Raw genomic sequence first — 21,731 nt, forward strand, 5'->3', positions numbered from 1 at the left:
AATGAGCGATAGACACATATAATGTGTCATAAACCCCAAGACCTAAAGAAATCACACCACAGATTTTATCTTTATAAACCATTCAATAGACTATGCTTTCAACTGAAACTCCATTTACTATATTGCAGCTTAATAAAAAAAATTCAAACAGGCTACAACAATGGAACAGCTGATTTCTGTTGAAGGGTACCGGAAGAAACTCTAAGATATCAGCTTTAAAATTAGCCATAGTTGACTTTTCTAGGATCTTTGGTAACACGTATATTAAGCTGTAGATATGATCCATTCTTTTTGGGACACGGTGTATGTACAATAACTCTAACAACTTAAGATATTCAGACTGTTTAACTATTTAAAGAGTTTGTTGCTGTAGGACCTCTCACTAAAGAATATTTTTTTATTTTCAAACTATATTTAAGAAAATGCAGTATATTCAAACAAAATACTGATGGTTTTTTTTGTCGTTTTGTTGAATTTGTTGACGTCATCCAGCCCAATGCACTATAGAGGTGGGAATGAGAAGGAGAGGAGGGGAGGAGGAGGTGGAGAGGATGGACAAGAGGGGTCATAGATTTCAGTTTCATTAGTTGGTGATTTGGTTTCAGTTGTGTTACCTTTAATCCTAAATATCAAGCACTGACAAGGAATACTTAAACTTCTAACTTCTTATCACAAACATTCTAAATTCCTAAAATCAACACCATGACTGGAAGAAATTTTTATTTCACATTTGATGATTCCAGGGGCCATCCTGAGAGGCCAAGCCGTATTCAGAAGATTTATGAAAAGCATTTAGAATATAAACTCCTGGATCGACTACACATACTGCAAGTAAATATAATTTATTCATACACATTAGTTATGTTGGTTGTTACTCTGTTAGTGAAAGTTTGTAGTCGTTGTCTTTGTGTCTTGGTTCTGTTAACACTTTTTTGTTTGGTCTTACAATATTTCAAGAACAATTAATTATTATAAACTGTTTGCTCTAAATGTCTTCATTGCACCGAACCCGGACACCATCAAATTGTAATATTTCTTTCGCCTTTTATTGTCAAATTAAGGGTTCGTTCCAAAAACATTATCATTGATTTATGGATCAGTTTGTGTGAAATGTGAAGGACAGTAATGTTAAAGGATAATATTCTCCGAAGGGCCACCAATCAGGTGACAGTAAATGTGCTTATGTCAAATGAGGAAATGTATAAGTGGTGAACAAATGTGTAAGCGCATGGTGATAGCTAGTTCAGCTGATTCTGTGTGTTTCAGAGTCGACCAGCCACAAGAGAAGAGTTACTTCTGGTACATGAGGTGACATATCTAGATGAAACAAAACAGCTGTGTGCTATGGATCAGCTGACTGATGATCTCAAACACAAACTGTCCGTGATGGAGAGGAAAGACTCTGTTTACATCCATCCTCAGTCTTACGAGAGCGCAAGCCTCGCTACTGGCTCCTTGCTGCAGGTACTGTCTTATTGCAGCTTTGCTTGTAAAAATCATTTCTCAAATATTCTGATTCCTAACTGAAACCCGAATGACCAAACTAAAATTTCCCATTAATTTATTGTGGTTACTCGTATTATTTTCTTATCACGTTTGTCATGCTGAAATCATCACCACCGAAGTTTAAAAGTAAACTTGGTTCTCTTCTCATTTTATTACAAGGTAATTTAAATTTGAACTGGGTGTGGCTAAGGTTCTTTCCAAAAGTTATAAGAATTGGGACATTTACCAACTTATAAAGTTCTGAAAGTAGGTTATAGTGAAAATGTCTTAAAATAATACTTTGATCTGCCACAATTTCAAAAGACAAACGTATTTACTATTTTTCAGATTAAAACATAGATTTGTATGTTGCATAGTGTCTAAATTCTGTACCACAAAAGTACTGGATACTTAAGCATACTTAAATTCATAGTTGGGTAAAGTATGATTTGGTGTATTGTTAATTTTAATTTATTGTTTATACTTTATATTCTTACCTGTGGTTAAAATTCACATAGTTTGTTAAATTAAGATTGAAGACGAATGCTGCTGACTGATCGATTTTTGTACTTTTGAACCAATATGATTTGTTAACTTAATTTTTTGTGCTTGAATAAATAAACTTGAATAACTGCTCAGGTAGTTGACATTGTTGGATAAAATATGCTATGACTGCTTAGTTAGTTGACATTACTAGATAAAATTTTATGTGAACAGTCAGGAAGTCGGCATTATTGGATATAACATCACTGTTCAGGTAGTGGACAGTGTGATGCAAGGGGAGAGTCGGGCCGGAGTTGCTGTGATACGACCACCTGGTCACCATGCTGAGTCCTACGCAGCCTGTGGCTTCTGTTTGTTCAACAACGTCGCAGTAGCGGCCAAATACGCACTGAAACATTACGACATCAGCCGAGTACTTATCTTAGACTGGGACGTTCACCATGGCAATGGCACTCAGCGGATATTCCTGTCAGACCCTCGTGTGCTCTACATGTCCATACACAGGTAACAGCTCACTTCTGTCATTGGATCACATTAACTGATACACTTCCTCTATGAATATTTACCATAATACAGCCAAGTTAAAAGATCTGCACAATGTGGAATGGAAGGCGGTCAAGTTTGAGAAATGCCAAATCGTCAGGAGAAAGGAACAATAACTTAAACTGGTTTATGATCAAATACTTGGTTTTCTTTTTATTTACCATAGACAGATATTCAATTTGTAGCACTATAGCATTGACAAATTACAAATTCAACTCAATGGAGACAATAATCGGAAATTTTTTAAATACCTCATGGTTATGATGCTGATTGATAGACTACTGATAACTATTGATACGTACTTGTCCAAGGCATTATTTCTCTTGATTACTTATAAGAATAAACTTTTAAATTAATGAGAAACAAATTATATTAAAGAAAGGAATTCACACTTTTTATTTTTTGATCTCACAAACATAAACATGAACACAGCTTAATATAAAAAGTAAAACATATGATCTTGAGACAATGTACATTTAAACAGTACATAAGCAAAATTGTCAATGTTCCAATACTCCCTTCACAATTTTGAAACTAAATGTCACAAAGTCCAATGTTTACTTTAAGCTGTGTAAACCTTACTCGATTGAGAGGTTTAGTAAGGATGTCGGCAAGTTGATATGTTGTAGATACATGTTCAACATCAACAAGTCCTTCCAAGAATTTTTCTCTGACGAAGTAATACTTAACTTCGATATGCTTCGTTCTGCGATGAAACTCAGGGTTCTTTATGAGTTTCACAGCACTGCCATTGTCAATTTTCAGAACAGGTGTCAATAGTGAGTGACAACTTATTTCTTCAAACAGACGCCATCCATTACACAGACCCATGTCTCAATAGACAATAGACAATAGACAATAGACAATAGACAAATAATCTTTATTTACACATTCATTAAGAATAGTAGTAGCGTCAATTTACAATTTTTTCTAAATGTTTGGTTGAGGTGTTGTTTGGTCAAAGACCTGTTGATGGTATTCTTCTAAGGAATAGAAAGGTCGATTAATGAGCCATTGATGCAAAGCTGGTTTGAGGTCATCTTCTGACTTGCTTCTTAGATCTGGAGGTAGCCTGTTGTAGATTTTCATTCCTGCGTATGAAGGTTTCTTTTCAAACTGTGCCGTGCGATGTTGTGGAAGGTTGTACTGCATGGTGTTTCTCAGGTTGTGTTGGTGCATTTCGCCACGCCTTGTAGGGTTATTTCTTACTGCAAATAACACAACTTCCTGGATGTAGAGTGCTACAAGGGTAAGTACTTTGAGTGACCTGAATGCTTCCCTGCAGCTGTCGAGTCTGTGGAGTCCTGCAGTTATTCTGACTGCCTTTTTTTGTTTTCTGAGAACTCTTTGCATGTTAGTGGCAGAGGTTCCACCCCATGCTACAAGTCCATATCTCATATGCGACTCGAAAAGTGCAAAGTATGCTACTTTTGTTGTCATGTCATCTGTTGCATTTTTTATATGTTTAAGAGCATAGATGGTTGAACTTAATTTTTTACATATATTGTCCACATGAGGGGTCCAGGTTAAATTCTTGTCGAGTGTGATGCCCAAAAACTTAGCTTCATCTTCCACTTCTACATCTGGGAGTCGTGGCACTTCTTGAGATTTACGGCCAAAAGCTATTTGAGTTGTTTTAGACGTGTTTACTGCGAGATCATTGTTATAGCAGTATTGGTAGGCCATACTGAGTGACACATAGGATTTTACTTCTAGATTTTCAGCTAGTGGTTCATTAAACACTAAGGTTGTGTCATCAGCATACATAAGAGTAAGGCAGGCGTCTCCTATTTGTTGCGGCAAATCGTTTGTAAAAAGAATAAACAGTACCGGACCCATAACTGAACCTTGGGGAACTCCTCGATTTATTGGTTGAAAATTTGATCTTGTTTTTCTTATTAGGCTGTTATCTCTGTGCCTTAGTTCTACAAACTGACTCCTGTCTGTAAGGTAGCTTTGAAACCATTCTCTTACTATCCCTGATACCCCCAGGGAATCCAGCTTTTTAATGATTAGCTGGTGGTCAAGGCAGTCAAATGCCTTACTGAAATCAAGAAAGATTCCTGTTGTTAGATTTCCTTCATCTAGGCTGTCAATCAGGGACTCAACCATCTGAATTATTGCTGTTGTTGTGGATTTCCCTTTTGTAAATCCATGTTGAAGGTTGTTTAGTAAGTTGTGATTTGTGCAGTGGTCTAAAAGTCTTTTTAAAACAACTTTTTCGAATATTTTGGAGAAGGTGGAAACGAGGGAAATTGGTCTGTAGTTGCTTGCTTCTAATGTGCTACCTTTTTTAAATTTCGGGTATACTTTAGTTATTTTAAGTAGTGAAGGAAAGATGCCTTGTTTTAGGGACTTATTTATCAAATCAGCCAATGGTAGTGCTAGTTCATTGCAGCAATGCTTAAGTATTTTTGACGAGATTTCATCAATTCCAGACGAGTTTTTTGCTTTAAGTTTGTTTATAATCATTTTAACTTCCTTCTCATCTGTGTTTTGAAAGGAGGAAAACAGTGGACCTGTTTGAGTTACGTCAGGAGTTTGAGCTGTGGTCTTTAGGTGTTTTTGTTTCTCTACTGTTTTTTCTCCTACTTGTGTAAAAAATGTATTCAAATGCTCTGCAACATGGGTCACATTACTTATGAGTTGGCCATCTACTTGAAGGGTTATTTCATTTAGGGATGTTTCCTTTTTGGACCACACTGTGTTTATTGTTTCCCAGATAGATTTAGATTTATTTTCAGCTTTCATCAACTGGTCAGAGTTAACCTTTTTCCGCATCGTTTTCAAGTACAGGTCATAGTTCTTTTTATTTTCAATAGAAACCCTTCTGTCATCTGGATTTCCCGTCACCTCAAACTTTCTTAGAGCTTTAAGAAATTCGGCTTTAAGTCTCACTGCTTCTGGGTCCATGGAGAATTTTAGTTTATGTTTTCTTTGTATTTTTATCTTCTTTTGGGGGCAGGCTGCATCCATAGCTACTCTCACTATGTTACTAAAAGTTTTAAAAGCTTCTTCGGCATTGTTTATTGAGGTAACACTAAGCCAGTTTTCTTGACTGAGAAGATACTTGAGGTCTTGCAGGTTTTTATTTTTTAGACAGCGTCCAATTTGGGCAGGATAACTTGAGTTGATGTGTGAGTTGAAGTTTACAGTACAGAGTTGAGCAGTATGATCCGAAAGTCCTGCATTGATGATTTCTGGAGTGAGTTGGTTTGTGTCCATATTTGTACATATCCAGTCAATGGAGGTTTGTGTTAGATTTGTTATTCTCGTAGGTGGAAGCTGTAGTCTCTGGATGTTGTGCATAGCAAGAGTTTCATTTAAGATAATGTGTTTCCTGTTTGGGTTACACAAATCAACGTTAATATCTCCCATGATGATAAGAGGGGAATTTTCAATTTTTGTTTCCTCAATTAGTTCTGTAAAGGTGTTTAATGATTCCTCAAGGTCTCCGTTTGGGGGTCTGTAGGTTCCCAGTACAAACAGATTTGAGTTCTTGAATTTTATTTTTATAAGAGCTGCTTCAAATAACAGTTCTTTACAGTACTTGGAAACATCTATGGCTACTGTGCTGCTCTCAAGGCTTTCTTTTACAAGAATGCAAACACCTCCTTTTCTGTGTTCTGTTCTACTATAGTGAGCCTTGAGGCAGAATCCAGTAGCTATGACAGTGCTACTTATTGTCTCAGGTTTCAGTCCATGTTCTGTCAGAATTACTATGTCAGGTTTGGTTTCTTCTAAAAGGTGCTGTAGTCTATTTATTTTATTTGAGACTTCCTGTGTATTTTGGTGCAGCAGGATGAGTTTGGAGTTTACATCCTGACTCGATTGTCTAAAAAACAGTCAGGTTGCGTTTCTCTTGTCTCTGCTGATTTTTGCAGTTTTCTTAAAGTAAAATCAGGCTGCGTTGGAATAATCTGAGAAGGTGAGGAAAAAACAAAGTTATTATCCTGTAGCGATGCAGCCTCCCTTTTTACTAAATATCCATAATGCTTCTTCATATGTTCTGAATAAAATCCTATATTTTTTACAAAGAAATCATTGTAATCCTCGTCTTTGCTCTTTGGCTTAGCATTTAGGGGTGGAAGTTTATTTTTATTTTTAGTCTCTTTCAGGCTTTCTTGAGCTTTTACTGTTTGTGACACTTGTGACAGTTTTTGTGGCGGGGTTTGGCTGGTTCCCCCTGTTGATACTTGTTCCGTTGAGGTCTCAGATGACAGTTTTTTCGTAGGAGTTTGTCTGACTCTCCCTGTTGCAGTTTCTGTTGGCAGTTTTTTAGTAGGAGTTTGTCTGACTCTCCCTGTTGTAGTCTCGGTTGGCAGTTTTTTAGTAGGAGTTTGTCTGACTCTCCCTGTTGTAGTCTCGGTTGGCAGTTTTTTAGTAGGAGTTTGTCTGACTCTCCCGGTTGTTGTTTCAGTTTGCAGTTTTTTCGTTGGAGTTTGTCTGGCTCTCCACGTTGTGTTTTTGAAGGTTTTGTTGGTTATTTCTCGGCAGTCAGTAGCAAGTTTGTGATTTGATTGTTCTAGGTATTTAGCATTTTGCAGGGATACGCTGAATATGTTAGTTCTGTTATGATTTCTTTGAGCCCTTTTATTTTTTAATGAACTTGGTGTTGGAATGGAAGGATTTGTATGAGTTGTCGGAGAAATGGTGTTAGAAATCTCTTTGTTCATCTGCATTTTCAGGGTGTTAATGACGTGTTCCATTTGATTTTGTTTCATTTTAATTTGAGCAAGTTCAGCTAAGAGGAAAGGACTGTGACCAGCTATACATTGATGGGTCTGGGCTACAGCAGGCTTTGTACTAACCAGATTTTCCTCTTTTTCATCCAGCTGAACTTCATTGTGTTTTTGTGTCAGATCTTTTATGTTCTGTTTAAGTTGTTGAGTTTCTTGTTCATATTTTTTTAATGTGTCTTCTTTTTCCTTGTCCAATTCTTCAAAGGTGTGTTCTAAGTCTCTGCGAAGCATCTTCTCATTGTCGAGCTGTTTTTCAAGATTATTGATGGTTTCCACTAACGAGTTGTTTTTCATTAACAATCTTTCATTTTGGTCTAATAGTGTGTCTATTTTTTCTTCCCAAGCTGCTGCTTCATTTCCATTTTTTATTTTTGTTACTTGAAAAGACAGTTTGGCATTTTCGAGACTCAGCTTGTGTACATCCTCTCTAAGTTTATTGTTTTCTTCAAGGAGAGCATTTCCAACCTCCGCTGCTAGGTTAAGAGAACTTTCCAAATCATTCTCTGTATCAAAATTCTGTACAATGTTTTGAAAATCGTCCATGGTAAGATTTAAATTGTTTAACATAGGTTCGGGCTTGTTAATTGAGGTATGACTTTGAGTGCTGCAGCTAAGCAAGGTGTCGTCTGAGGTTTGACTTTCAGAGCAATGCTTATCATCAGTTTTGCTTGATTTCCTTGCAAAAGCGATTTCTGCTTCTTTTAAAGCTGCATTAAAATATTTATTTTTGAAATTGTCTTGTTTAGGTTTACCATGTATTGCTTTGTTTTCTGAGTAAAGACATACATCACTTTCCTTTATTTTAGCTGTTTTATTATCTCCAAAAAAAGAAACAGTATACTGTGGTTGTCTATCATTTTTCTTTGGAACAGTCTCCTTTATTTCTGCAGGCCAGAAACAGTAGCCTTTTATCTTTGCAAAAACTAAATCACCTGCTTTATACATAATTCTACCTCAGTTGGAGAGGCTAGTTGTCTGAACACACAACTGTTGTTGATCAGCAGTGTGCTATGTCTGTTTGTCTGCTAGCTATGACGTTAAAGTTCTTTTAAATAAATAATTTATTTCTGTTGTCAAAAATTTATGTAGAGTAATGAGGAATACAGTGTTACACTGTATTACTGGTTGGGAGTAAGTTGTAGACACTGTTTGAAGTGGCAGTGTCTGTGGTCAGGGTGTGCTGAGCGTGCAGTCAGCAACTCTCAGTTCAAAAACTCCCAGGCAGCAGGTGTCGTGTTGGAAGTGAAGAATGTGTAAAACTGTGAGTTGGCTATGACGTCACTGCTTGGTTGTCAATTTGATACTTTGTCACAAATATATTGGTGAAATTTCTTTCTTTGTACTTTTTAATATTTATTGTGCTTTAGTGGTTTGATATATTTGCAGAGTTTAATTTAAAGAATTTGGACACTTATATGTAAATGTAAAATGTAAATGTAAAATTGAAACTTTTAAACTGTGCAATGTTTACAAGATAACCATCTGTTCAATGAATTCTTGAGGTAAATGTTATTGTTGGTATTAAACTTGTATTAATAACTTACAGTCATGTTCAGTTTGTCTCGATATTGGCTTTTCATGAGATTTTCTTGAGGGTCTTGATTAATAGTACCTTTCATGTGAAGGTGCTGATGTGTACGACCTACTTGCTTGATTTGAGGTTGATGTCTTCGAGTTTCACTTCTTCCAAAATGTTTTTGTCTTAAAATCACTTGATAAAGTTGTTGTTTGGATGTGTGATGTTTAATTAGTAATTTTGTTGTTTTTTACCACTTAAACTACACTTTAGATATGGGAGCACTTTGCAGGTGATGCTAGATGTCCGCCATCTTGGTTTGTATCCAGTCACATTAATTCCATTCATCTTCAAAACTTGTTTAACATGGCGTTGATTCTGATGACCTAGCCGTTCGTGCCATAGCTGTAAAGAATCTTTCTTACATACAAGTTGTACAGTGGGTTGTATAGGACAAATAGCACGCATGTTAAGAAAATATAAATCCCCATGCAAACGTCCAGTCAATGTAACAATACCATTTAGGGTAAATTTACATCCAAGATTGTCAGCAGAAAACACATGGTTCTTCTTCGCTGCCTTGCTGACTGACAACAGATGAGCTCTAGAATTAGGTACATACAAAACGTTTTCTACAGTCGTTTGAATTAGCTCCTTACCAACTTTAGTTTCCACAACAATGATCCCAGATCCCTCGGCATAACACTTTTTATCAGAAGCATTATCACTGAAGCCAGACATAAGTTGTGGTTCTGAAAATTGTGAATACTCTGTAAAATAATCTTTACACCACGTTACATGATGAGTAGCACCACAATCCGCAATCCAAACGTCCCGATTTGCAAAAGTTAACTTATTCCCGCTCATAAAACTATGTTTTGCAGACACATCCTTCTTATCAGATGTAGACTTCTTTTTAAGTTTAACCCTTGTACCCATGGGTTTTGAAACATATAAAGCAGTTTTAAGTAACTCCACGTTATCACGCTGCTCTATAGTGCGAAGCTTTTCAACTAGTGTTTTAATTGTTCTATCCTTAGATGGCATAGCTTCCCATACATTTCTGAATTCACGAAAGCTTGGCCCCAAAGTAGATAAAATTCTTGCAATTAAAACTCTATCACTAAGCTTTGATTCCTTTTGTTTCTCAAGTGCATCATTTAATTCGGCAAAATGTTTTTGAAGCTTTGCAACATGGGTAGCTATGTCCTCATTAGGATCCCGATCCCACCTAAAGAACTCTTCTAGCAAACGATCTAGCCTTTGTTCACTAGACTGTTCATACACAGATATTAAACAATCCCAAACTTCTTTAGAAGTCGAGCAAGTCAAAACCAGTGTAGATGGTTCATCGCCTAGAGATGACATAAGGTATAACATAGCAGAAGCATCTTTTCTGTCCCAATCTGCAATAGCATTTTGCTCAGATCCAGAGATGTTAGTAATAGGTCTTACTTCAGATCCCATTATGAAACTCAACAAGCCTTGTTGTCTTAACATCAACTGGATAAGCATCTTCCATTTAGTCCAATTACTTGCACCCAAAAGTTTCTCTATACATATCTTTTCATTTGAATTTGCCATAATGTCTAACCAATTTTATACTTGTTCCAAGAAAAAAGTCAACAGTTACAATGGCAAAACAATGGAGAAAAATATTATATAGCTTCTTTAAAAGTAATTTAAAAAAAATACCTTGTTTGTAGAATAGCCCATAACCTATTGATACGTACTTGTCCAAGGCATTCTTTCTCTTGATTACTTATAAGAATAAACTTTTAAATTAATGAGAAACAAATTATATTAAAGAAAGGAATTCACACTTTTTATTTTTTGATCACACAAACATAAACATGAACACAGCTTAATATAAAAAGTAAAACATATGATCTTGAGACAATGTACATTTAAACAGTACATAAGCAAAATTGTCAATGTTCCAATAATAACTGGTTCGGAGGCTACTGGCTAACGCTCTGGTCATCCAGTGTGCATCCTTATATTCACTGTAGTGCTTGCTCTAAATAGTAAAAGCAAATTATTGTTAAACTAACTATCGATAAAACTACCGAGTTCTATAGGCATATTCTATGTTGTACAGGTATGATCGTGGCACGTTCTTTCCAAGCTCTGAAGACGCTGCGGCCACTGTTGTAGGTGATGGAGATGGTGTCGGGTTCAACGTCAATATACCTTGGAACCAGGTTGGTTGAAATTTACCATTGCTAGCTGTTTTTGTAGAGGGTTGTGTGATGTGCTAGTAGACTGTAAGTGTTGAAAAACAGTAACTAGTTGTGTTCATCTGCAGAAAGCTGTTTCTTTAAGAAAGGGGAGAGCAATTAATGATCTTCTTAGTGTATGCTGTGGGATCAAGAGCCCGAGAATAGCTTTAGGTTCAGAACAGGACGTTTAAGTTTTTTTTTAGATTTATATCTCCTCCTACTCTCTTTTCTTTCCTAATTTGAATTATTCATAAAAATCATCATTTACAGCTATTTGGCATTCAAAATCATGCAATAGACACAGTCAGGTTTTTAGTGACCGTATGTTGTTAAAACAAGATTCTTAAGCATGCTTTCAACGATTTTAAATGTTAAAGCATTTAGTCAAGTTTCTAGGTTTCGATTCCTCAGGTTTAGAGCATTAACAATCTAAGTTTAATCTGAGAGTTAAGATTGTTTCGTAGCAGAGTTTGAATTTCACGGCAGATCAGGGTAGGCTCTAGGTTAGCCTGCATCCAATTGTGATTTTCGTTAACTAATTAGAGGTATTTTTTTGGATACTCAAAATTCTATTTCGCTTAAGAATATGCTGCTGATAACAATACCACAACAGCATTAGCAGATGGAACACCAAGGTTGAATGAGATGTTTGGTGTTGTGTTTAGAAGGGGATGGGCAATGCAGAATACGTGATGGCGTTCCAGCAAGTAGTGATGCCGATCGCCTACCAGTTTGCTCCTCAACTAGTCCTGGTCTCTGCTGGGTTTGATGCTGCCATCAATGATCCTTTGGGAGGTAAATATAACCTTAATGTTGCATTTATGTCACTTATGTTTCCAAAATGGTACAAAAGACATAAAAGGGAGGTCTACTTTTAGCAATATCAGAGTGTGTATTCCATTAATTTCAAGGAATAAACAGGAGCCTTGTTAACATGCCTCCTAATACTGCTGTTGCGGCTGATCTAAACACTTTTGTATCAAAAAGTAGAAATTTTTTTTTTTTTCATTTTAGAGTCAATGACAGGTACAATAAAAGAAGATGATTTTTACATTGAAGATTAAAAGTAGTGTTTAGTACATACTCCTAATTCTTTGTAGCACAATGTTCCAAATACAGAAGACTTTTTTTACAAAATCCTGGTCGTTTAAAATATTTTTTATGTATGTGAAAATTAATCCCATAAGACGATAAGTTACATGTACTCTTCAAGTCAAATCAAATTACATTGAATATTTCATTTTGCCGTTAGCCGGAAAACAGTCTGGAGACTGAACACTTAAATTGGTCATTGGAAAAAATTTCTGGGACAGCCTCTTGGAACAACAACTTCTTCTCTAGGTAGACAATGATTTCTAGAATGTACAGTTTGAGTGTTGAGTGTACAGTATCACACGTGTAATGTTGTCCAGGATGTAAAGTGGCCCCAGAGGCGTACGCTCTGTTCACCTCGTGGTTGTCCCCGCTGGCTCAGGGCCGAGTGATCATCTGTCTAGAGGGAGGCTACAACCTGACTTCCATTGCCTACTCCATGACTCTGTGTACTAAGGCTCTTCTAGGAGACCCTAGTCCCCCAGTCAGTCTGCCTCCATGGAAACCCTCAGCTGCTGTAGACCTACGGACAGTCCTTGACATCCAGAAGAACCACTGGTCGGCCGTCTTCAACAAAAGCTTCCCCAAGGAAGATGTCCTCAAAGAGGGCGTTGAAAAAACTGCCGACGGTGTTGATAAATTTCCAGACAATATTGAAGACATTTGCGAAGGTATAACAAAAGTTTCAATCGAAGATGAACAGAGAGATGTAGAGGGAAAGGTGGGAGAAAAAGAAACTCCGAGTGGGGAAAAATCGTCCGATTCAACACACCCTCCTGTAGAGGATTGTAAACCTGGTTCTTCACAAGGTTCTGCAAATGCGAGTGGTTTCACTCTTAAAATCACCACCACAATAGACAGTATCTTGCAGGTATGTTGATGAAAAAGTTTAATATTTTCTTAGTAACAGTAACAATTTTATTATTCATCATAAGTTAGCCAAATCATTCTCCAGACCTTTTGTTAATGTTAATACTTAATAGTTTTTCTAATATATTTGATTATTATCTCCTGAGCAGTCTGTTATTTTTAATAGGCTATTATATGCCTATAGAGTGCAGAATAAATAAATAGTTTTATATTTTTTTAGCTTTCAACTTCGCGCACAAGTTAAAACTAGTTTGCAAAGTTGGATGTATGTAACTCAACCTCATATCTGTATTGAATAATTTAAGAATGTTTTTTTTTATCAAAAACTTGAAATTATATAGGCCTTATTTATGGCCCTAGGATGTATAAGCATAGGTACATGTTTTATCAATGTAACATAGGACACAAGAGCTTAGATGTGGAATTTTATTGGAATAGCAGATACCTGAATGGGGGGGACTCTCCTGGTAGAAAAAAATAAAAACTGTACACTTAAACAACAATGGAATACTTCTCTGACGCTTAATAGCTTTTTCAACCAAACAATGTTTGCGTTGAGGACATTTATTGAAAAAAAAACCAGACAGAACTACCATCTCACAACATGGACTATATAGCTTCCTAGCCGAATAGGTGTAATGTTCACCTAATAATCTATAGGTAGCTGGTTCAGTGGTGAGAACGGTCAGTAGGTCCTTGATGGTTGATAACTGGTCCCAGCTGTGCTGGATCAGGGTTTGAATACAAGTTTCTGCCTAAAGACAAGCTGATTTTAGTCTAGAAACAAAGCTATCATCTCTTCATTCAACACTTATCCTTCACCTTAGATTATGCACCATGGTGTGTTGGTATCTAAAAGGCAATGTAGCAAGGTTTTGTGTGTACATTGCAGGAGCTAGGTATGGACGAGGGGTTTGCTATACACCCCCGCCATGACTGTCCTCATGTAGAAGGTGCTGTGACAGCTGTTCCGGCCACAGGACTGAACACGTCAGATCCCTGCGTGGAGTGCGGGGACGACCCTTGCGCCACTGTCGAGAACTGGATTTGTTTAACTTGCTACACTGTGAGTAGAAAATTAGGCTAAAAAATGATTTAATTTTTTATTTGATTGAAGATTTACAGTTGGTACTCAATAATAATCCCGCTTAATGAGTCATTGATTGATGTTTGTACTGTTACTGTATTTTTTATTGATGCAATTTTCTCAAATTCCTTAGTGGAAGAAAGAGAAACCCCTAATAGTTGAATTTGACGTCAAGTGTTCAAAATAGTTTTTTTCAGCTGATAAGCTAGACTCAATATTATTTGAGGTAACCGACAATTTCAGTAATCTAATTCCGTACTCTTAAAGTATCAGGTTATCCATAGTTAAATTATCAATATCATACAAAGATAAAATTAAAATAAATGAATAACTGACTTTTCATCAACATAATGATTTGGTTTGTACTTTTTACTAATGTAGGTACTTAGGCACGTTGTGTAAAATGTTTGCCTAGTTGTAACAGTAGATGTGTTTCCAGGTCCACTGTGGTAGAGTTATTAAGGAACACATGATGCTGCATTCGCTAGAGTTGTCTCATCCAATAGTCCTGGGCTATCAGGACCTCTCAGTCTGGTGCTACTCTTGCGACTCTTATATTGAGAGCCCGGTAAGTAGAATAATTCTGCTCTCATTTTTTACTTATGTGAATTTGATCGTTTACAATCGGTTTATTCATAAAGTTTCGTATGAGTTATGGGCACGTAACTTTCAAAGTATAATTACCTATAAAGAGTATACAGCTTCTCCACATAATCCATTTTTTTGCTGATTTGATCGACAGAAGACAGAAGGCATACAGAAGACTATTATTTGCATACAAAGTATAAGTGCTGTTTGGTCTAAAGTCTGCATTTCATGTAGCTCAACTCCTTCATGTATGTGGTCCAAAAATGCTATCAAAAACACACTACTTGGCAGACCTTATATGCTAGTTGTGTGCCGAATAATACAGGCACTTATTAAATGGAAATATAAATAATATTATATTTTTATTTGATATTTTAGGTCTTTTCAAGAAGAGGGGCGCCACTTTTTTACAGTGTGCTCTGGCAGTTAGGTTGGATTGGTTGGTTAGCTTATGATAATGACAAATATGGTAAAATTTATCTCTTTTGTCAACTACACAAATGCATTTATTTTGTAAATGTTACCTTTTAGCGAATTTCCCTATAGGGAAGTAGCTATTACCGTAGGTGGCATGGTAAGACCTAGGCCTGGGACCGATTTACTTTTTCATTTTGATGTCCCCAGAGGCCAGAAACACCATTCGTTCAAATTTTTATATATGTATATATATATATATATATATATGTGTCCGTGAACACGATAACTTGAGTAATTTTTATCCGATTTTGATGAAATTTGGTTTGAAGGTGTAAAGCGGGATAAACTTGAATGAGTTCGCAAACCAGCATGATCGGACCATGGGAACAGGGTTTTACGGGGGGTTTTATGGGGTAAAAATTGGTTTTTCTAATTTTTGACCCTCCAAACGCAACATTTCCCAATTTCTCTTCAGACCTCCTTAAAGAGCTTAAAAAAACAAATAATTTAGTATATCAAAGTGTTTTTGTACTTTTAGCGAATTACCCTATAGGGAAGTAGCTATTACCGAAGGAGGCACGGTAAGACCTAGACCCGGGACCGATTTACTTTTTCATTTTGATGTCCCCAGAGGCCAAAAACACCATTCGTTCAAATTTTTATATATGTATATATATATATATATATATATACGTCTGTGAACGCGATAACTTGAGTAATTTTTGTCCGATTTTGATGAAATTTGGTTTAAAGGTGTAAAGCGGGATAAACTTGAATGAGTTCGCGAACCAGCACGATCGGACCATGGGAACGGGGCTTTACGGGGGGTTTTATGGGGTAAAAATAGGTTTTTCTCACTTTTGACCCTCAAAACACAAAATTTCCCGATTTCTCTTTAGACCTTTTTAAAGAGCTTAAAAAAACAAATAATTTAGTATATAAAAGTATTTTTGTTCGATTATTAGTAACAGAGAAAATTGAAAAAATTCAAAATTTAAAATTCCCATGTTATTGTTATGGAGAATATTGTCAAATGTTGTAGTTTGCTTGTTTATGGATATATTTCGATCAAACTTGGCAAATTTATTTATTTTGTACTAAGCTATCAATATTTTACTCAAAAACACACTTTATTAGTTTCCTTGTAGCAGCAAACCTAGGTACTCGTTAAACCTAATGTTATTAAAATATATTTAACTGAAAATCAATTCGGACAAATGGAAATTCGCTTAGTCGGCAGGTTTGCTGCGGCGGGGATAGTATTAGTTACGGAGAAAATTCAAATAATTGTTATTTTAAAATTCCCATGTTATTCTTATGGGGAATATTGTAAAATGTTGTAGTCTGCTTGTTTATGGATATATTTTGATCGAACTTGGTAAATTTATTTATTTTATACTAAGTTATTAATATTTCTCTAAAAAACACACTTTTTACCCTCCCTGTAGCAGCAAGCCTATGTACTCATAAAAATTTATGTTAATTAAATACATTTAATTGAAAATCAATTCAGGCAACTGGAAATTCGCTTAGTCGTCAGGTTTGCTGCGGCGGGGGTATTTTTTATTTATCATGAACTTATCCTAACCAAACTAAAATAACCTAACAATACCTAACCTAACTGCTGCAGCACACTGTAAACAAGTATCAGCCCTTTTAAAAATATACAATTTATTACCCCTAAATAAATAAAACCCGCCAAACTTAATACAAATTTTGAGCTGTATCAAATATTACTTCTCTACTAAGCATTAATTGGGTATTCACTGCAGTTTGGCAAGCATGATTCCTTGAGAGAAATTTCTAAACTAAAATAATTCCTAGCTGGTGGGATAAAGCTACCTTGTTTGATGGTTTGTGTCAAAATTGGTGGTACAGTAGACTACCTCTTATCCGGACTCCTCGGGACCGAGGCCAGTCCGGATAACGGTTTTTCCGGTTAAATCGACGTATCAAAATTTGGGAATCACTCGAAAACTAGCCCAAATATTTGACTTCAATTTAAGAGAGCATTGTATTTAGACACGTGATCTCTGGTCTCACATCTTTCTTACAACAACAGTCGTTTCAGTACTGCCCACTTTCAGCCGATCTAATCCGGTTAAACCAATGTGCTGATAAAAATTGTCCGGTCAAAGAAAAGTCATTTCCGCCGAGTGTAGTCCGGTTAAACCGATGTCCGGTTAAAAGGTGTCCGGATAAGAGGGAGTCTACTGTACAGACCACATAAGTGGCAGATATAGCTGATATTTAAATTTTGCACTGTTTACATCAATGATGTGGTCAGTATGACAAACTAACTTGAGTGTAAAAGGTAAAATATAAAACTTACAAAATTCCACATATTCTTACAGATCCTGTACGAAGCCAAAAATGCTGCGTACCAGAGCAAATTTGGAGAAAACATGCCTAACATATACACTAACCAACAGCAATGACCATTAGAGCCTGTCTTCTTTGTTTCTGATCTAAAACTTAATTTTAAATCATTCATTCACTGTTGTACATTTTTGAGACATTTTAAATTCTATAGTTTTGATTTGGACGTGAATGGAGGATACACAAATAATGTCCTGAAGTTTGTGGGAGTTTTTATGCAGATTGCTGCATATCTCTAGTCCTTTATTTGCAAACTTAGACAAAATACCTTTGTAGATTCATATATTTGATAATCATCATGATTAAGGTTTAGCTAGTCCTAGAGAATATTGTTAAAACAATGTAAGTACAAAAATTATATATATATTTATAATTGAAACAATTTTGTATTTATATTAAACTCTTAGGTAAAAATATTTTTAAGACAATGTTTGTGATTTTATATAAAGTAGTAGTAACCGTGTAGTAGGTTAAGTTTTATATTTTCTGTAAAATGTGGTTTTATTTGTGGCATGTATGAGAAAATTGGCTACCAAGACCAAACAAGGTTCCCAGCTTAATAGAGAGAAAATATTCGTTCTCTCAGTTACTTTTTGGTCAGTCAGAGGGGTTTAACCAGTGAACACAGAATAAAAATAGAAGGGTCACTCAAGACAAAAGCTGTCGCTACTTTTATAATGCTGCCGCCACCAAGATGGCGTCCGCTGTGGATGAGTCACTGTAGTGGTGCACGCTCACCTCGCCCATTCCAGTCAGTTCAGTATCGCGCACCGTGTTTGTTGGCATAGTACATACACCCTGTTTGTTATATGTTTTACGTTAAACTGTACGTTTCACGCCTCAAAACAGGAGAGCATTTTTTCTTAAATGGAACCTGAACATAGCCACATACTTCTTTTAATAAAAGCTTTTTGTAAAAGATACTTCACTGTAAGATTGCACCGCTATTCAAAGCTTTACAATGATTCTTTGCATGTAACAAAAATAAGAAATCAACTTTGCAAAACCATAATATTTTTAGGTCAATGAGACTGACAGCTTAGTTACGCTGTTATGTTTTTATTCCTTATTTAGTTTGTAAAATATCTTTACTCATTCCTTAATTTTGCAAAAATCTTACAAAGTTGTGTTCATTATATATTGGTTGTTAAATAAATACAGTTACGACCTTACTCTGACATATTGTTTATTAATATTCAATCTAAAATAAAAGAAACTAAAAGAAGAGAAGAGTCAATCCGTGGAATAGTAAGGCTGAATATAAATAACAAATCACTGCAAACAGTCAACTTAAATTAGGTATTAAGATTGCATTGAAGTTTAAATTAATACTTTTAACGACACCATTAGCATTGACTCTAAGTATGTCAAACAGCAGTGTTAATGAAAAGCGTGCACTACAAAATTCTCTGTTTCTGAGCACTACTTTCAACTTGATGCCGCCACAAAGATGGCGGAACTGGCGACTATCCTAGAGTTGTATACAGCGCATGGCCCTTCTATTTTTATTCTGTGTTCACTAGGTTTATCTTAACCTACAGAAGGGTAATGCTACACTGCTCAGATTTGTTTTGTAAATGTTAATGTGCGTTCAAAATGAGTTAGTTATCTTTGGAGTAACTATTTTTATAAACATCGATGTTAGGAAAAATAATTTTCGGTACACAGTGGTAAGCTTCTTTAACACTTAACATTTTAAATATGTTTATCCATGTAGGCACTGATATTTTAACTCTTTGAGGTCGAATTTTTTCCACCTTTTCCAGTGAATTTAGCTTGCCATTTAAGCAGTCAGGAAAATGGCGCCCAGCGACCTATACTCGCCATTCGACCAAAAAATTAACTTTTTTGATTTTTGAGTATTTTTTTTTTTTTTGTCCTTGTTGGTCGCCATTTTTTAGCATTCGGCAAAATGGCGGGCGGCGACCTATATTCGCCATTCGACTGCAAAGGGTTAAACTGAGAATGTTAATTACTAGTTACCATTACCCATTAGTTTTTAATATCTTAATTTTGTAACAGATTATTATATTGAAATAACATTATAAGTCCTTGGATTAGTACAGGGTGGAAAAAAAGTCCCGTGACAGTTAAATATTTCATAAAATAATTAAGATAGAGCTATAAAACTTTGTACAAAGTTACTGAGCATAAAAATCATTGAAAACATTATTCAGTGATGTGCTACCTGCTCAGGAATACGGCCCGCTAGGAGTCAGATGAGAATCTTAAATGTAAGCATAGGTTGATATGCACATCAAAACATAGGTTTTTAACCACAAACCTGAACTCACACAGACATCTGAGTCAAAAATGATAGCTGTTCAAAGATTCATTGAATTTGCAATGCTATAATACGCTACTTCTTCAGGGGGGGGGGGGGGCCCGTTTGAGGTCGGAAGAAAATCATAAATGTAAGCATAGGTTGATATGCACATAAAATTAAAGGTCTTTATTAGTAGAATAAAATGCCACAAATTTGATCTCATAAGAACAACTGAGTAGGAAATGGCAGCCGTTCAAAGATTAAATATGGCATCTCTGAACATGTTTGAGTTCAAAATTCATTGCAATGTACTCTGCTAAAAGGAATTTAACTTAATGTACATGTCAACCTATGCTTACATTTAAGATTTAAATAACTTCTTGATTTAAGATTTGTATCTGACTCCCGCTGAGAGGGAAGTGTATCACTAAATAATGTGAAAATGATTTTAATGCCCAGTAACTTACCAAGTTTTGTAGCTCTATCTTGATTATTTTTTTAGTATTTAACCGTCCCAGGTTTTTTTTCCAACTTGTATATCTATCAATAAACTAATAAACTAATCAAAATATTGTTATTTTAAATAATTAGCTGAAATGTTCGTCAAAATTGATCTTAATTTATGAAATAAATTTTTTACTAAAATGTTTGTTTATATTTTCTCTAGCCTGCTTCCTACTCAGTAAAAAACCTCAGTTTTTTTGTATCTTTTTACTGCCTATTGTTTACAGTAGAGTCTATTATACGATTTTCAATTATCTAAACCTTCCATGCTGTATGTGGAGCATTGTAAGATTGCGTTATATCCTTGAGGTATGACTGTATATACCTTGGCAGGTGCGTGCTGCCCTCAACGGCTCTCTGTTTTACACAAGCACGTTACTGTACTTTCCCTTTGTTTATGTACACTGTATACTACACAGTCTGTCAGTAAAACTCCCTGTATACATCTGCTACCCCTCACGTCGTGACCTGTGCCTAGCTGAAAGCACCTTTATCACTATATATTTTACTCTTTCAGTAATGGCATTTTTACTTTTTTGTTGATTCTCAACACTACTTACTTGATACTTGATACTTGTGTGCTGCGTCGTTGACCGACAATGTCGGATAGACTGCGTTATTATGTTATTATATACATTTAAGAATAAACACTACTATTTACATACATATGAACAATAAAGCTTAAACAGGCTGTGGCGGTAAATAAAACAAGTTCCCCATTTTTAATGAAGGGCTTTTATATAACTTTTAGGGGTTCTTTACTCAGCTCCTCCAGCGAGTACAGTGGCCTATCTACCAAGCTATTTCTGATGACCGCTTTGAAAGAGGTGATTTCCATATCCCGCATCTTATCCGGCAAGGTATTAAAAAGCCGTATGGCATAGCGGGGATAGCTCTTGAGGGTGCGGGTGAGACGACAACGCGGCATGTCAAGGTGTAGTGCTTGCCGGGTGTCATAGCGGTGGTGAACTTCTCTTCGGTCAAACAGATGGACATTCTCTTTCAGGAGTATTAGGATGTTCAATGCATATTGACTGAAGACTGTAAGAATGCCCAGATCTTTAAAAAGGGGCCTACAATGTTCGTTGTAGTCGGCTGACATTATGATTCTTACAGCTTTTTTCTGGAGCAATAATATGTCCTGTGCTGCTGGTGAATGACCCCAAAGTACCAAGCCGTACATAAGATGGCTATGAAACAGAGCATGGTACACAGTTATCAAGAATTGCTTGGGATGATGGCTTCTAAGTATTCTTATTATAATTTTATATACTGTTAACATAATTATAAAACGCATGCTTCAAAAGATTTAATTCTTAAACATACTTTTTACATCAGTTATTTTATTCTCTGTTTTCTGAAGTGTCTGACGGTATTTTTACCAATTCAACAACACATTCATCCCAGTCAATTCCTTATGACCAAGATGTGACTCTACTTTGAGAGAGCCTACCATCTAGATTGTGTAAAACAAGAAAAGAGAAGGAAATGTAATGAACAACACCGTTTGTGGGCA

The 21,731-nt window shown here is 35.9% G+C and overlaps 1 protein-coding gene across 4 annotated transcripts in view; it reads left to right on the top strand.

Annotated features, from left to right (window-relative positions):
- LOC128988629 (histone deacetylase 6-like) overlaps positions 1-20,311 on the top strand; it is a 40,878-nt gene extending 20,567 nt beyond the window's left edge. For all 4 annotated transcript variants that reach the window (XM_054410096.1, XM_054410098.1, XM_054410097.1 and 1 more), the window contains 9 exons: positions 744-831; positions 1,267-1,464; positions 2,243-2,493; positions 10,892-10,994; positions 11,678-11,807; positions 12,425-12,975; positions 13,867-14,040; positions 14,501-14,629; positions 17,421-20,311. In XM_054410096.1, coding sequence (XP_054266071.1) covers positions 744-831; positions 1,267-1,464; positions 2,243-2,493; positions 10,892-10,994; positions 11,678-11,807; positions 12,425-12,975; positions 13,867-14,040; positions 14,501-14,629; positions 17,421-17,504 — 1,708 coding nt within the window. In that variant the 3' untranslated portion in view covers positions 17,505-20,311. The remainder of the gene's footprint in view (positions 1-743; positions 832-1,266; positions 1,465-2,242; positions 2,494-10,891; positions 10,995-11,677; positions 11,808-12,424; positions 12,976-13,866; positions 14,041-14,500; positions 14,630-17,420) is intronic.
- The last annotated feature ends 1,420 nt before the right edge of the window (positions 20,312-21,731 follow it).

Source organism: Macrosteles quadrilineatus, unplaced genomic scaffold (assembly GCF_028750875.1).
Source record: "Macrosteles quadrilineatus isolate MER2022 unplaced genomic scaffold, UCM_ALF_1.0 Scaffold_3__2_contigs__length_128488019, whole genome shotgun sequence".
Classification (NCBI taxonomy): domain Eukaryota; kingdom Metazoa; phylum Arthropoda; class Insecta; order Hemiptera; family Cicadellidae; genus Macrosteles; species Macrosteles quadrilineatus.